Source organism: Mustela erminea, chromosome 9, assembly GCF_009829155.1.
Source record: "Mustela erminea isolate mMusErm1 chromosome 9, mMusErm1.Pri, whole genome shotgun sequence".
Taxonomy (NCBI): domain Eukaryota; kingdom Metazoa; phylum Chordata; class Mammalia; order Carnivora; family Mustelidae; genus Mustela; species Mustela erminea.
The window spans coordinates 10,028,488-10,043,713 of record NC_045622.1 but is presented as its reverse complement, the minus strand read 5'-3'; the positions used below and the strand labels follow the sequence as shown (position 1 = coordinate 10,043,713).

General features: G+C 58.5%; 1 protein-coding gene across 1 annotated transcript; it reads right to left on the bottom strand.

Annotated features, from left to right (window-relative positions):
• Positions 1-485: 485 nt before the first annotated feature.
• Positions 486-14,951, bottom strand: ANKK1 (ankyrin repeat and kinase domain containing 1). The gene is given in 14 exon segments (XM_032358003.1): positions 486-584; positions 4,865-4,924; positions 4,926-4,966; positions 4,969-5,241; positions 5,244-5,357; positions 5,360-5,585; positions 5,587-5,787; positions 8,342-8,363; positions 8,696-8,755; positions 8,991-9,142; positions 10,463-10,683; positions 10,686-10,762; positions 14,753-14,778; positions 14,781-14,951. Coding segments are annotated over 14 exon segments (1,743 nt in total).
• Between the last annotated feature and the right edge of the window lie 275 nt (positions 14,952-15,226).

The window sequence follows — 15,226 nt, the reverse complement described above, 5'->3', positions numbered from 1 at the left end:
GCCCTGTTTTGCTCCCCGCCTTCCCCGTGCTTCTGCCCCGAAGCCCATCTTTCTCCCAAGAATGACTTTTAATTGGTAAATGATCTGCCTTTATGGCCTGTGGGGTCTAACAGCCATCTCCCTCCCCACCGTCCCCCAGCGCGGGGTCAGGCACAGCTGGCGCTTGGCACATGTCCTTGCGCATGTCACTGAGTGACTGCAAGTCTTCAAGGCTTCAGGCCCTTGCTCTTCTCCTAGTGCCTCCTTCTGGAGGAGTCCCCGCAGGCCACCAGCCAGGGAGACGTCCTGGGCACTGGGCAGGCAGGTGATGCAGGGGACACTGCATTTCCTCCCTCCACCCACCGAAGGGGTCCTCGGTGGCAATTTCTGGGGCCACCATTGTGCTCCGGGCCCTGAGCAAGGTGCTAGTGGTGAAACAGGAACGGGGGACGTGACCATGGTATTTGCAGAGCTCCCGCCCGGAGGGCGCTAATCCAACAATCTCACTACAGCCGCACAAACTGCACATTCTCCATAGCAGAGCCCTGGCTGGGGGTTGGGACACTGGTCACGTAGGTGACGACAATGACGTGGCACGCCTTGGTCTGGAATTGGTGAGGGCAAGAGGCTGGTGGCACAGAGGACAGCCTGAATGGTGGGGCAGGAGGCCCCTGAAAGAGGTGACTGCCTGTCCTACTTCCCCAGGGGTCTCAGAACAGGGACGGTCAGTCATCTGCAAGGAGTGACACTGAGGACTGGCCAGCCTTGGGGAGCAGCGTGTCCACCTATCTGGGATCCCTTCCCACCCCATCCCTGTCCCACAGACTGCGTGACCCAGCCTTGTGTCCCCCTACCTCATCGCCCTCCCAGGCCCCAGGACACAAGCTGCATCTGTGGCCATTAGCTCCCATCCTATGCCTTGCCCCCGTGATACTGCCCTCTGCGTACCCCCGGCATCCGTCCACAGGGTCCCCTGTTACAGAAGAAGCTTCTCTCACGGGGAGGCCAACTGCCTGGACGGCAGGCTGGCCCCTGAGCCCAGGGCTCCAAATCTCCATCTTGCACTGTGAACTCTGTCTCCTGACCAGCGCTGAGCACGGCTGGAGGAGGCTAGCGTGGTGAGCGCATGTCTACCAAGGTGGGGAGACAGAAAGAGAAAACATTTGGGACCAGACTTTTGGGTCCCTCGAGTACCTGTGAATAGCCTGACAGCCATTTGGGCTGCAGAGCAAATGAGTGGGGGGACGGGTGTGCAGAGAGGGGAGTCATTTCTAGAGGGGTTTTAGTGGCAGATCAGAGTCTGGGCGTACCCTCCTGCCAACCAGATGCCCCTCACTCTGCTTCTGGAGAAGCTGGGTGGGGGCGGCGGCACCAAGAGACCAGCGCATCTCTGGAAGGGACGGTTTCCACCCTGGCTTTGGGGGGCCTGGTGGCGCAGGGACAAGAGGGTACCTGGTCCCTCTGTGCCATCCAAGCTCTGCGACCTGGCAAAGGCAGCAGGGTGAGCGCTGCTGGGGAGAAGCCCGATGGAGAAGGCATCTGGAGAGGCCTTTTCCTTCTGCTTGGAGGCCTGGCAGCTCTGAGCCCATGCTGTGGCCCGACTCCTTCCTGAGACCTGGGCATGTGCAAGAGGCCAGAGAGAGGGAGGTGGGCTGGTGCCAGGGGAGAGGCTGGTACCGCTTGGGGGTGGGTGGGGCAGGCGACTTGGCACAGAGTTCGGGCAGGCGCATGCGGGTTTTCCCTAGTGGCCCCAGCCGCAGACACTGTGTGGTCACATGAGAGTAGGGTCTTCCCTCACCAGAGCATCCCTTCCTCACCCTGCGCCCAGCTGGAGGGTCTTGGGAGCGCACAGTTCATTCGGATTTTACTCTGCTCACAAAGTGACAGCAGTTCCCCACTGCCCCTTCCATTGAGTCCGAGGTCCAAGCTCTGGAACCAGGATGGACATCAGGGTCTCCCCGCGCCATCAGCTCTCCAGCTGCCTGCACCCCCAGCCTACTTGCTCGTCCACATTCCCTGGCCTCTGGGGTCCCTGGCCCCGGCCCCTCATCTAGTCCAGGCCTGCCCGCCACCTGCTGTGTCCTTGTCCTCCTTCCACGCATGCATCTTCCAGAAAGCCCTTCCTGTCGGACCCGCTGCGCCTGGGAGCTGATGGGATGAGGACAGGTCAGGGAGCTTAGAGACCGTGTGGTCTACCAGTGCATGTGGCTACTTAAGCTTATTAAGCCACGCTGGCCACGTCAGGTGCTCAGTAACACATGGGGCCGGCGGCTATCCTCTGGAACAGCCACGGACAGAGCAGGCTTCCACCTTCCCAGGACAACACTGGTCTAGAATGACAACTGGGTGAGCAGTTCAGGTACCTTTCAACTACTGTGAGGGAGAGAGGGTGATGGACAGACTTGTGGAGGGGGAGGGAATGTTCAGTTTGGGACCTTTTGAGTTTAAAGGGCCTGTAGGGTCTCCAAGTAGAGATGCCCAGAAGGAAACGAGGGAGTTCCTATTTTCAATCTCCCCAAACTCCCCTAAACAGGGTTTGAAATTGAACTGGAGACCCTCACCTTGGGAACTACAAGGGCCTCAATGAAATCCAATTTTGAACGTGCCTTGGAAATCTCTAGAAGGGGGCTGTGTTGCAGTGGGATTCAGGGTAGACGCTGTGTGTCTGTGTCTGGCTTGGGTTCGTTTGAAAAGGGAGAAAAAGGTGCCGGTAGGCGATGCTAGGGCTATTGGCCAGAGCTGGCCTGAAGCCCTCCACTACCTCTTGGAAGAAGCGGGTAGAGAAAGCAGCGGTCTGGGAATCTCAGCCTGGTCCCTGGGATCATCAGGTTAGTGAGCTGAAATGATTCCCATGGGTAGTTCTGGCCCCATTATAGGACAACAGGCACAAAAGAATTGTTTATCTTTCCTAGATCCTTTCTGCAAGGTCCTTCCTCAAATTCTTTCCAAGAGGATAGCCCAGACACCACTGTCCCCCGGTGCCTCGCTCCTGGCCGTCCCCATGGATTGATCTGAGCCCACTAGGCTTTGTACACATAGCCCTACACCCGCCCTCTGGCTCGTGCGGAAGAATCCTATACTGGGAGCCAGCGTGCAAGGATCACGGATGGCACAGAGCCCTCTCCCCTTCCCCCTTCTTGCTCTAACACATACTAGGGAAGACAGAACTCCCAGGGGGACTTTCAGCTACGAGTCTTGCCTGAAGCCCAGGCCCAGGAAGAACATGGAGAATGGACTGGGCGGCCAGCGGGGAGTAGGAGGATGGAACATTCTGCTGAGTGTCACCTGCAGAGGTCCTCAGGAGTCCCCGCTCATCCAGGCAGGAGAGGAAAACCTGGGCTTCCCGGGGCTGCTGGCCAGTGATTGCCGTCATGGTGGTGCTAAGGAAGGAAGCAGGGAGAAGCTATGAGACATCAGCCTGCTCAACCCAGGGAGATTCTCGGCTCCGCCTCTCACCCCATGCGGACAGGAGGCCCTAGTCCAGCCCAGCAGGACCACATGTGGAGGTGGGCCCACCATGTGGCTGGCGGGGAGAACGGGACAGTAGCTGGGGCAGAAGGTTCCTTTTCTCTGACAATCAAAAAGTCGGAGGGGCTGCTCCAGCAGTGCAGAGAGGTGGAGAGGTGCGGGGTGGGATTTTAGGGCACCCATTCTGCCCCCACTCGAACCTTCCACCCTGACCCGAGGTCAGCCATTCCCGGCAGAGCCAGGGCGGAAGCAGAAGCTGGTCAGTGTGCACAGCCCAGCCTTGCCCCAGCCTGCCCCACAGCCGGGAGGATGGCCAGGCTGGCAGCCGGGGACCAGGGAGTGGCCCCAGGGAAGAGCGCCCGGAGCAACAGCTGTCTGGAGGGACATCCCTGTCCTGGAGCTCCACACCGGGCCCCAGGAAGCCATCCCTCACCCTCCTCAGCCCCTCACTCCCCACAGCTGCCCCTGCCTCCTCCTGCTGCGTGAACTTGCACACACACCACATCCCACAGTAACACTACTGGCCCCAGAGGTCAGCCCATCTCCAAAGGGAAGACTCAGATCCAGACCTCAGGGTTGAAAACTTGGCCCTGTACCGAGACACAGTGAAGGGGTGGGGAAGGGGGGATGGAGCACCCCACGGAGCACTCGTGGGCGGCTGGAGCACAGCCTTCCTTTCCCTGCCGAAACCACATGGGAGACCCAGGCACTGGAGCCAGGGCAACCAGAAGGTGTGGTCTCTGTGGCAACAGGGGGCTGGCTGGGGCTTTCAACAGTGGCAGAAATTTCCTCCCAAAAGTGAGCTCCTGCCCCTTTTGAAAAGCATGTGCCTGGCTGGTCAGGCCTGGCTTGAGATGGGGACCAAGTCACACAGGGACCACCTGGGAGGGAGTATGTCCCTCTTCTCTGTGGTTCCCTGTGAGCTCAGGGGTGAATGACAGGTGGCAGGAGTCTTGGGGAGGAGGAGGGCTTGGGTCCCAGTACAGGAGGAGGAAGAGGGAGCCCCTGGCTCCCATCCAGCTCCCACCTCACCACGGGTTTCCCCCTCCCTCCTGGGGGAGACCGCATTTCGGCTTCCACTCAAGGTCCAAGGGGCAGGTGGCAAGGACAGGGAAGGGGCCCTGCCAGCAGCCCAGAGTCACTTCCCCAGCCCCCCTCCCTCCCAGGAAGCCCCCCCGCCCCCCGTTGTCTGGCTTTCTGCCTGGGCTCCTGGCTCACCATCACCCAGAAGGGCCAGTGAGGAGGGCTCCTTGCCCACCAGGAGGGTGATTGTGCTCTGCTTTTGGCTCCGGAGGGCCAGCTGTGGGGATGCACAGCTCGCCCTGTCCCGGATGCCCAGCCAGGCACCAGCGCGAGCAGCCCTTTGGGGATGGCCATGTGCCCTTGAGGGCTTTCAGGTGGGCGGGCATCAGCCCACCTTGCTGCGGGCAGGGGCATCTGCGTGGTGCTCCAGGAGGCTGAGGATGCTCAGGAAGACGACCCCTCTGGATGGCCAGGTGGAGAGGTGTCCAGCTCCCCACTTGGCCGCACTGGGGTCAGCGTCACACCACAGCAGCGCCCACGCCACCAGCTCCTCCCCGTGGTGGGCAGCTAGGTGCAGGGTGTCCCCTTCAAGCCTCTGGGAGCTCCCACGTTCGCCTGCCTCTCTACCAGTAGGTGGACAACCTCCAAGGGGGCCCTTGTAGGCCGCGAGGTGCAGGGGGGTCCAGCCCTGCCGCCCTAGTAGCTCAAAGCCGGCCCCGTCCCTGAGCAGCACCTCCCAGGCCAGGCACTTACCCCTGGTGGCCGCTGTCTGCTCCGGTCAAGGGCATCAGGAGCTGCCCCACTTTTCAGCAGGTGCCGGATGGCCCTCACTTCGCCTCGCTCCACCGCCAGGGGCAGAGGCATCCTCAGGTTTCTCTGCTGGGCTCCAGCTCGGCCCCCTGGCCCGTCGGCAGCTTGACCAGGCTGGCGTGGCCGAAGTAGGCAGCCACGTGCAGAGGGGTCCTGCCCTCGGCCTCACGCAGGTTGGGGTCAGCTTGACGGGAGGCCAGAAGCCGTGCCACATTCTCAGAGGTGTTCTGTGTGGCTAGGTGGGGCAGGATCCACCCTCATGCTCCTGGGCACCCACATGGGCCCCCGTGGTCCGGGGGGTGGGAGGGCAGAGCTGTCACCACCGCTCTGGGCTACAAAGGGCAGCGGGGCCCAGCTGTCCTCCTCTGCCAGCTTGGCGTCCGCCCCGTGCTGCAGGAGCAGGGCACAGAGGTTGGGCTGCTGGTCCTGCGTGGCGATGAGGAGGAGCATGTAGCCGCAGGCACTCGGGCCGTCCACGTGGACCTCATGAGCTAGCAGCAGCCTCACCTGTGCCCCGCACCACCGGGAAGTGAGGGGAGTGGCTGTTCTCACAGCCATGCTGCTCCTCGTCCCAGGACGCGCTTCAAGTAGTCTCCAGAGTCTGTTTTGGGGAAGATGGGGTTGGAAGGAGGACCTCTGGCCTGGCCGCAGGTCATCTCGTCCAGCCCCCTGCCTCCTGCAAGTGCCAACCAGGAACAGAGACTCTGGGAGTGGGGGCAGCCTCTCCTGCTATCACAGATCCCTGCACAGCCTCCCGTGTCCTGGAGGTCAGACTCTGGCAGCCCACCCCGTGCAGAGGGGGCAGAAGAAGGCCTGGGAGCAAACCCATGCTTCGCACCGCTGGACCTTAGCCAATTCCCTGCCCTCCCTGAGCCTCCAGATCCTGATCCATAAAGGGGCCACCAACAATGCTCACATCGTGCCACCGTTGCAAGAACAGCCTGGGTAGCCAAGAGCTTTCAGGGGCGTGCTTGGCACAAAGTCAATGCCAGCTGAAAACAGGCTCTATGATCTGAGCTTTGGCTGCTAAGGCTTCCTCCTGCTCTACCAAAAGTGTATCTGGACCAAAAGCAACAATTTCCAAAACAAACAAACAAACAACAACAACAAATACCCCTGCCCAGGCCAATTACTGCCCCAACCCCAACCCCCCAACCCTGCCCCCAAGATTCTGATTTAATCACTCTAGGTGGCCTCTAGGTGGCCCAGGCACGAGGCAGCTTTCATCCCCCAGGTCATTCAACAATGCAGCCAGGCTTGCAAGCCAATGCCTGCGACCATCCCCACCCCACCCCACCCGAAAGCCAGGACAGGAGTCAGGCCTTCTAGAAAACACAAGCCTGGAGGGGAAGCAGAGCCTGACCCCTGAAGGCATGTGCATTTCTGGAACCTGGAGCCAGTGTCTGGAAAGGGACATACCAACTTCTGACTTGGGATGAGCAAGGCAGAGGGTTGGGTCAAAGGTGGTGGGCAGGGGAGAGGTGGAAAGGGTGCAGCTTGAGTCCACTTTCTCCTCCCTGGGAATTCTCCAGTTCCAGCCGTGGCTCTGTGGACTCACCCCTGTCTGTTATCTCTTGGCTGACCTCAACACTGACTTGCGCAAAGGGAATCAGAAGACAATGGGGCAGATTAGACCAGTGAGGCAGTTCTGGTCTCTGCCGTCCACTCCTCCCCTCTCTCCAGCACCTGTCCTGGGAAGCCCCTCCCGTGCCATTCCTGCCGACAGCTGGGTCTGCAGGAAAGTCCTGAGCAGCGGAGAGCCTGCAAGAAGAGGTGGTCTGGGGCCTTGACTGCCCTTGGACCCTGTGGAGTACAGGGTGGCTGGCCCCGTGATTGGGCCAGGAGTCCCTGCTACCCCACGGCTGGTTCCGGTGTTAGGGAGCGAGGACGCTGGGGACACCGAGGCCGGCATGAAAGCCTGCAGGCAGGACTCTGATGAGTCCTTCTCAGGGACTCTGAGCCACAGCCACCACTGTGCAAGTTGGGAACGGCTGTCCCCAAGTCGGCTGCCTGGCACGGCCAGCAGTGTGGGCCGGGCTGGCTCTCAGTCCCCATCTGCTCTCTCAGCCAGGGGACCTTGAGAAGGACAAGCCCACGCATCATGCATGTGGTCCCCCCGCCTCCCCCACCCCGGAGGTCTTACCCTTATGGGAGATGACCACCCCCCACCCACATACACACACATGCACCTCCCCAGGCTGGGGGAGACAGCTGGCAGGGCACCGTCCTGGACAGCCTTGCTCTCGGTGCCATAGGACCCTGGAACAGGGGCAGCAGTATGTCTGTCTCAACTGTGATGTCTGCTCCACGAAGGAGAAAGACAGAGAAGGAAGCAACAGGCTGGCCACCAGTTTGTTCCCCATTTTAGATACTCTAACGGTCCCTGTGTTCCCCCCACCCCAAAATCCATTCCTGGATTCACATCTACCCACACATGCACCCTGGGACAGCTGGATCCCGGCTGTGGCTCAGTGAGCCCACATTTAGCAGGTCCCTGGCCCTCTGAGGGTCAGTCCTTTCCCATGAATGAGGGGACAGGACTAGGTGGGTGATCTCTGAGGGCTCACAGTCACACAGGTGTGTGTCTCCACAGTCGCTAAAGAGGTCCATCCATGCCCATGATCTCGCAGTCTGGGAACATTTCACAAATGAGGGTGCTGTGGCCCCGGACAGAGCCCGGCTAACGGGAGGACTCAGAAGCAGGAGAGCCGGGCCCAGACCCTGCCGGCTTGGGTCTTCTCCTTGACCTCCCATGAGGGTGCACAGTGATCCAGAGAGATGGGCGGCAGCCCTCAGCTGCCCCCTCCCCCGCTGCCCTCCTCCAGCACCAACATGTGGACCATGGCCCAGGGCCACACGGAGCCCTCAGGAGTGGCCCAGGTTTCAGCCACCACCTCTCCTGCCCCCCCAAACCTCGGCCCTTGCTGGCATGCACTCCAGCCGCAGCCAGCTCCCGAGCTCCTACGGCGCGTCAGGCCAGACAAGAACCTGGGGAGCAGAGCCTCTTCTTGGGGTCCCAATCCCACAGCATCCCCTCAGTTTACTGTCTTCTGGGCCCCACCGGGCCACTCGTCTGAGACAGGCTGTGGGGAGAGATGACAACGGTCACCATGCTGAAGGGGAGGCCCAGGCTGTGTGCGTGCAGGGCGCCAGGGCCAGAGCAGCGGGCTGGGCAGGGTGGTGGGCGGCTCTGGGGATTTCCCACAGGGGTGCACACAGCAGGGGCAACATAAATGCACCATGAATAAACAGCTAGGTTACAGACTGAGATTCCAGCAGAGGAGGGAAGAAGGAGGGGGCATGGGAATCCTTAAAGCATATGCCGCTTCCCAACCCAAAGCCGCCTCTTATCCCGCCCCTGCAAGCCCTTAGCCTCTCTCAGTGCCTTCCGGGACCCCACCCGAGGCTGCCACACCATCTCCTGCCTGAATACGGTTTCTTCTGAGTGAGGAGTTCCCAGATGACGATCCCAAAGCTGCAGACAGGACAGAGCGCCCCCTGAGTCACCTTCTCAGATACCCATGGTCACCCCACCCAGGAGGCCCCATGGGCCACACCCTCCTGGGCAAAAGCCTCTCCAGCCAGAGTGCCCCTGCGTCCTTCCTCCTCCCTGTCCCGTCATGCCCTTGGGACCGGGGGTGTCAGGCCGGGTGCTGATAACCAGCTCCCCCAACCCCGGGAATGTGGCATGGAGCCCAGCCGCCTCTCACCTGCGCACATCGTACTTAGGTCCTACGGCCTTAATACCTTCCAGGGACATCTCAGGGGGGCTGTAGCTGACGGTGCCCCACAGCGCTGACCCCTCCGTGTACTGCATCTGGATGGACTGTTCCATCCACTCGGACAGGCCAAAGTCCGAAATCTGGGAGGAAGCCACCAGCAGGGGTAAGGGAGCAAGAGTCTTGCCTCCAAAAACCTGCCTTGATCCCTCCCTGTCCCGCAGCCTCCCTTTTCCAGGGCAGTGGAGTGGTTAAGGGCCAAGGCCTCTCCCAGCTCTGCCACATGTGACCTTGGCATGATCTCAGACATGTTATTGATCTCCTCAGACCCTTACCTTCCCCATCTATAAACTGGAAATAACAAGAACACTTAGCTCATAGTGCTAGTATAAGCATGAAATGGGGGATAAGCAAAAAGCGTCTAGAACAGAGCCGGGCACACAGTAAGTACTTAACAGGTGTTGCCATTAGCCAGAGGGGTGTGGATAAAGTTGCTTTTTCTTTTTTTTTTTTAAGATTTTATTTATTTATTTGACAGACAGAGATCACAAGTAGGCAGCGAGGCAGGCAGAGAGAGAGAGGAGGAAGCAGGCTCCCCGCTGAGCAGAGAGCCCGATGCAGGGTTTGATCCCAGGACCCTGGGATCGTGACCTGAGCCAAAGGCAGAGGCTTTAACCCACTGAGCCACCCAGGTGCCCCTAAAGTCGCCATCTTTGATGAGCTTCTGTTCGTCCACTTCCAAGGGCCCTGAATACACCATGTGTGTTTGTCCCCCACTTTGCCTCTATCCACGGACTCATTCACAGGTCAGCTAGGCTGGGCGCTGAGAATTAGGCAGCAGATTAAGAAAGATGAGACCCCAACACCCATTACTCTCCCAAGTGCTCACTCAAATAGGGGGTATAGTCACTAATGAAATAGTTTCACAAATGACTGTAGACTTAACGAGTGCGGTTAGCAGTCTGAGGAGTCAGAGGTACTGTGAGGACATACAACAGGGGGCTGTTGGGGTAGACCAGGGAAAACCTCCCCAAGAGGATAGTGTTAAGCAGAGCACTGAAAGATGAGCATAACTCGCTAGATAAAGAAGGCAATAAGGGAACACTGTTCCTGGCACTAGGGCTAGAATGTGCAAAGGTCCTGGGGCAAAAGAAGGTGGCACATTTTAGGAACTGAAGGCCATCATAACTTTTCTTGGGAATCATCTCATTTACACACATCCCCACCCAAAGAAAGCAACAGGAGGGATGGGGAATATTCTACCCACAGTAGAAACAGAAGCCTGAGGTCCAGGGGAGTCATTGCAGGCATCCTGATATCCAGATTCAAGCATCAGACTCCACTACTCATCTCTTCGCCTTCAGTACTTGTCCATGAAGGGAGCTATTTTAAACTCTCAGCAGGCCAGGCGGGCTGGCTCACCGGCGGAGAGTCTGGTGTGGAAAGCGGGCAGGGAGGTCAACCGGGCATTTACCTTACATGTTGCTCTCTGGAAGGAGGTTGCCTGGCTTGAGGTCCCGGTAGAGCAGGGGCGGCTTGATGCTATGGAGAAACCTCAAGGTCAGGCTGGTCTCAGGGGTGATGTGGAACTTGGGCTGCCGGGAGAGGCTGTGTGTGGGCACCATCTTCTCCAGGGAGCCGCTGGCCATGAACTCCATCACCATGTCCAGGGGCTCCCCGCACACCCGTAGATGGACATGATGTGCGGAAATTTGATCTTCTCCATTTTGACTGCTTCTTCAATGAGAAGCTCCACATGGCAGCTGTGGGGAGGTGGGACACTGGTCGGGGAAGGAGATGACCGGTTCATTCCAACAGCGGTTAGCAGAGCAACAAACGAGGCTTCGTGCCAGGCTCTGGAGACCCCGAGAAGCCTCGGGGGCCGGCAAGGCAGTGCAGGAGGAAGGAGAGTCCTAGAAGGAGGCCCAGCAAGATGCCCTCAGTGGGGCCTGGATGGCCGGAAGCGACAGGACAGGAAGGGAAGGCGTCTGCTGGCTCAGGACAAAGCCCATTCCACAGAGGCGGCCATGAAAAGCCCCCCCCCCACCCCATTTATTCTGGCAGTTGTCCATGTTTGCCTCCCCCAGGAGATCACAAGCCCCCGGAGGACCAACATCACACCCCATGCTTGTGTTTTAAAGGCTTGCCTGTTGCCGTTTGGATTATGAAAGTAATATAGATCCTTGTAGAAAATCAAGGGCATATGGGGAGCTTTATAGAAGAAAATTAAACCATCAGCAATCCAACCTGCCAGAGCTGGCCTCTGCTCATATTTTAGTATCTTCTTTTATACATACACGTGCAAGGGATCTCTCTCCTTTGCGTTCCTTCCTCCCCTCCCCCCTCTGCGGGCTGCTTTGCAATCTGCTCTTCCAGTGTGAGTGGCACGGGGCTTGCTCACACGGCCATTCTCCCGAAGTGAGGTCTGCAGTGATTGCACGTACTCCGTCTTATGGACGGACCGCAATCACCCCTCTGGCTTCCCACCCCAGCCCATTGCGTGCACGGCACAATACATCGTTGTTGAACGGAACAGAAGTCAAGACTTAAGGGAAGGCCTTACAGCATAAGCGTTTGCAGACTCTCGTTAGGTTCACTGTTTGTGCCCACTGACCAGTAGATATGCAAATTGTTGAGATTGTTTGGGGATTGCGGGGATGGGGATTAAGGAGAAATGACATTTTTAAAAGCACAGCATTTGCAAAGCTGCTGCGCGGGCCCTGCAGTCGGAGACTGCTGGGAATGCGCATGCAGGGCGCCCGGGGAAGCCAGCCAGAGACTGCCGACCTCCAGAGAAAGCACCTGCTGTCCCTCGCCTCCGGACAGGGTCGTTTTAGGTGCCCCTTGCTCCCGCCTCTACCTCTGCGGACCTTCCTATCTGTCTCCTCTTGTCCTTTCCAGTCCCAGGAACTGAGACACCTGTCATGGAGGGGGAAAGCCAGGGATCTGCCCTGATTTCAAACCCACTTATGCTCTGCATGACCCCAGGCCAGTAAACTCTCTGGGCCTCAGTTTCTTCTCTGTAAAATGGGAACGCCAGTTGCTTGCCCCAGCACCCAGACTCCTTGCCTCCATGTCCTGTGTCTGCTTCTCATCCCTCCCCACCAGCCCCCGTCATGGGGTGTCTGGTCTCGATGTTTCTCTGAGAAGCTGTTGTTAAGGCGTGCAAAGACCACCCCCCACTCCCAGCCCCCAGGGCTACAGCCTAGGAAAGTTTTCAGGTCTTGGTACATCAGCCAGTCCTGGGCCGGTCCTTGCCTTCTTACGCGGCACTGTCTCTTACCACTGCAGTATCTGTCGTGGTCCTGGACACCTAAGTTAATATTTCCAGATCAACTGTTTTCTTGGAAGATCAGATTGTTCAACTTTCTTTCGGTATTTTCATCAAGAACATGTCAGGAGACTGTCAGTGTTATAGATAAAAATGATTTATTTCTGTATTATTTACTTATTTCCTGTCTTCCTCTAGATTCCTTCCTTCCTTAAACTATAAAACTTCATGAGGTTGGGACTTTGTTTCGCTTACTTTGTGCCTACAGTGAATGCGTTTCATTCCTGCCCTAGCGGTAATTAGGACTTAGAACAAATGACTCACAAATTTTCATATTGTTAGCTCAGACCTTCACCTGAAATCTATTTGACAATTCTTTTCGGCTGTTTAAAAGGCACCTTACACTCAACCTGTACGAAACCGAGCTCTAGAATTTCTTCTCCCAACCTGCACATCCTTTCATGTTCCCTTTATTAATTGTCAACAACATCACTCGGGAACAGACATTGTACGAGCCTTTGTTCCTCTGGGCAAGCCAACCTTCATGTTAACCTTGACACTCCTCTTCCTCCTCATACCCCCCAGACAACCCAGCACCAAGTCAAGTGAATGTTTATGTCCTAAATACTGCATAATGCATTCCTTTCCTTCTATCACTACGTAGAAGCTGGATGGCGATCATCTCTTCCCTGAATAATGACAACCCTTAATTGTAGACCAGCAGCCACTCAACCCTTCCAATCCATCTTCCATCCTGCAAATTTGATCAACTCCTTTTTGTCACACCCCCCTAACGTGGTTGCAAACTCTCTAGTGGCTTTCCACTGCTCCCTCTCTCTCAACTCCAGCCCCAACAGCCTCTTCCTACCCTTTCACTTACTATATCCCTCCTGCCACAGGCCCTTTGCACTTTCTGCTGCCTCTTCCTGGAAAGTTTTCTCCACTTCAACGACTTTACTCACACTCATCCTTCAGTCTTCCGTTGAGCTGTAATCTTGGGGAAGCCTTTTCTGATCCTGGTCAAACTCTATGAATAAGCTCTCACAGAACCATCAATCTCCTTTGTTGCTCTTCTCACAGCACCACATTTGACATCTCCACATGGAGTTACCTGATGAGTGCCTCTGCCCCCCAGGCTGCCAGCTCCAGGAGAACAGGGCTGTATCTGTTTGTACTCTTTATATCTCAGAGTCCAGCACAGCAGGCGACACAAAGCATTCATCCAGTGAAGGAATGAGGGAAGAGGTAGAGAGAGTCCAGTGAACACGCTTAAAGCTGCCAGTGTAGTCACTCCCACTCAGCAGACATCCATCATCATTAAATCCCTTGGCCCGTTCCCCCAGAGGCTTCCCAGAGCTTGGGATGGGAAAGTCGTTGTCAGTGTCCAACAATACAGTCTCATCAATGCCATCTGTGTCCTTTCGACCTTCACTTCAAAGTCTCAATGATGTGGACAAACCCTAGAAAAACCCGACTGTACCCCAAGGCCAGCATGAGCGTGTTGAAGGAGGAAGAGGGTCAAGTTGGGGCTGTCTCGAGTGTGTGGGACCTGAGGCTCTGTCTTGGGGACTTGCATGGTGACCGAAGAGAACATGACATCCATAGAAGGTGCCAATAGGAGATGCCCCTCACCGGGCTCTTTGATTGATGGCCTGGGAGTCTTGGGAGGATGACACAATTCTCACATTCAGACTTCACGTCCTAAGTGTCTCCTTCAGGGCTGCACGGGGGTAAGCACAAGGCCACTCCAAGCAAATCAGATGGGAAGGAGACTGACTGGAGCCCATCTCAGTGGGAAGGAAGAGACAGGCGCATGCAGTGAGAAAGCGGCAGCCATGAGAGAAAGGAGGCACACCCAGGGTGGGCCACACTACACCTGGTGGAGGGGGCCGCGGGGATGGGGGGTGGGGGGAGAGGCGGGGGTCGGGTGGGGCTGGAAACAAAAGCAAGGACAGAGCCACGCATCCCCAGCTTGACTTGCCGGCAGGACCTACCCGAGCTCCGGCACACGGCCTGGGCAGGCTCTCAGGCCGGCAGGCTGGGCAGTCTCCAGTCCCCACACCTCCCCTGGCCTGCACTGGCTGGGCTGGGGCCAAGCCCACGGCCACAGGACAGAGAGGGAGTGCATGCTCCTCCACAGGTCACTGAGAGTCGCTGGGCCAAGTGCCACAGACTCTGGGCAACCCCAGCCGGGCCTGGCGGAGAACCTGAGGCTACGCAGAGGGCCATCAAGGGCACCCTGACACCCAGGATGAAGGGAGCCAGCCAGTCTGGGCAGTCAGATGGGCCAAATTGTTTCTGGAGGGTAGTTCCCTCCCCCCTCTCCAGCCCTCCGTGCGCTCCACAGAGGGGAACTGGGGCCCCACCGCGTTTCAGGCGGGGACACAAGCTGCCGGGGCCGTGCCGGGGTCAAGCCACGCACCCCTCCCAGGGGAGCTCCGGCTGTGCCCTCCGGACCAAGCGGGGCAGCACAGGCAGGTACCTGGCGGCGTCCGGCTGAAGGCATGGGTGGGGGCCTTGACGGCGGACTCGCTGCACCTGGAGCGCAGGCCGAAGCCGCCGCGAGCCACACGGCGCCAGGCGCCCTCGAAGTCGTCGCGGGTGAAGATGGCGAGGCTGCCCAGCCGCTGCCCCAGGAGGCCATGGGGTCGGAGGCGGCCCGGCCCCTCCAGGCCCCGCATCCTCCATCCACACCGGCCCCGGGTGCAGGCGAGGCTCAAGGCTGGGCTCCTGGAGGCTTCCTGCCTTCCTGCCGCTCCGCCCACGGGGTGGGCAAGGGGAGGTGCCAGCCTTCCCGCCTTCCCGCGAGGAGGGGCGGAGCCTGCCCTGCGAGGGGGCGGGGACACCCACACCTGAGCCCTGGGCCCCAGCAGCCATGGGGCCCAGGGCTGAGCCTGGGAGGAGGGTCCGTTCCCCCTGGAGACACCCCCCCCCCCCAGCTCGCTTCCTCAGTCTC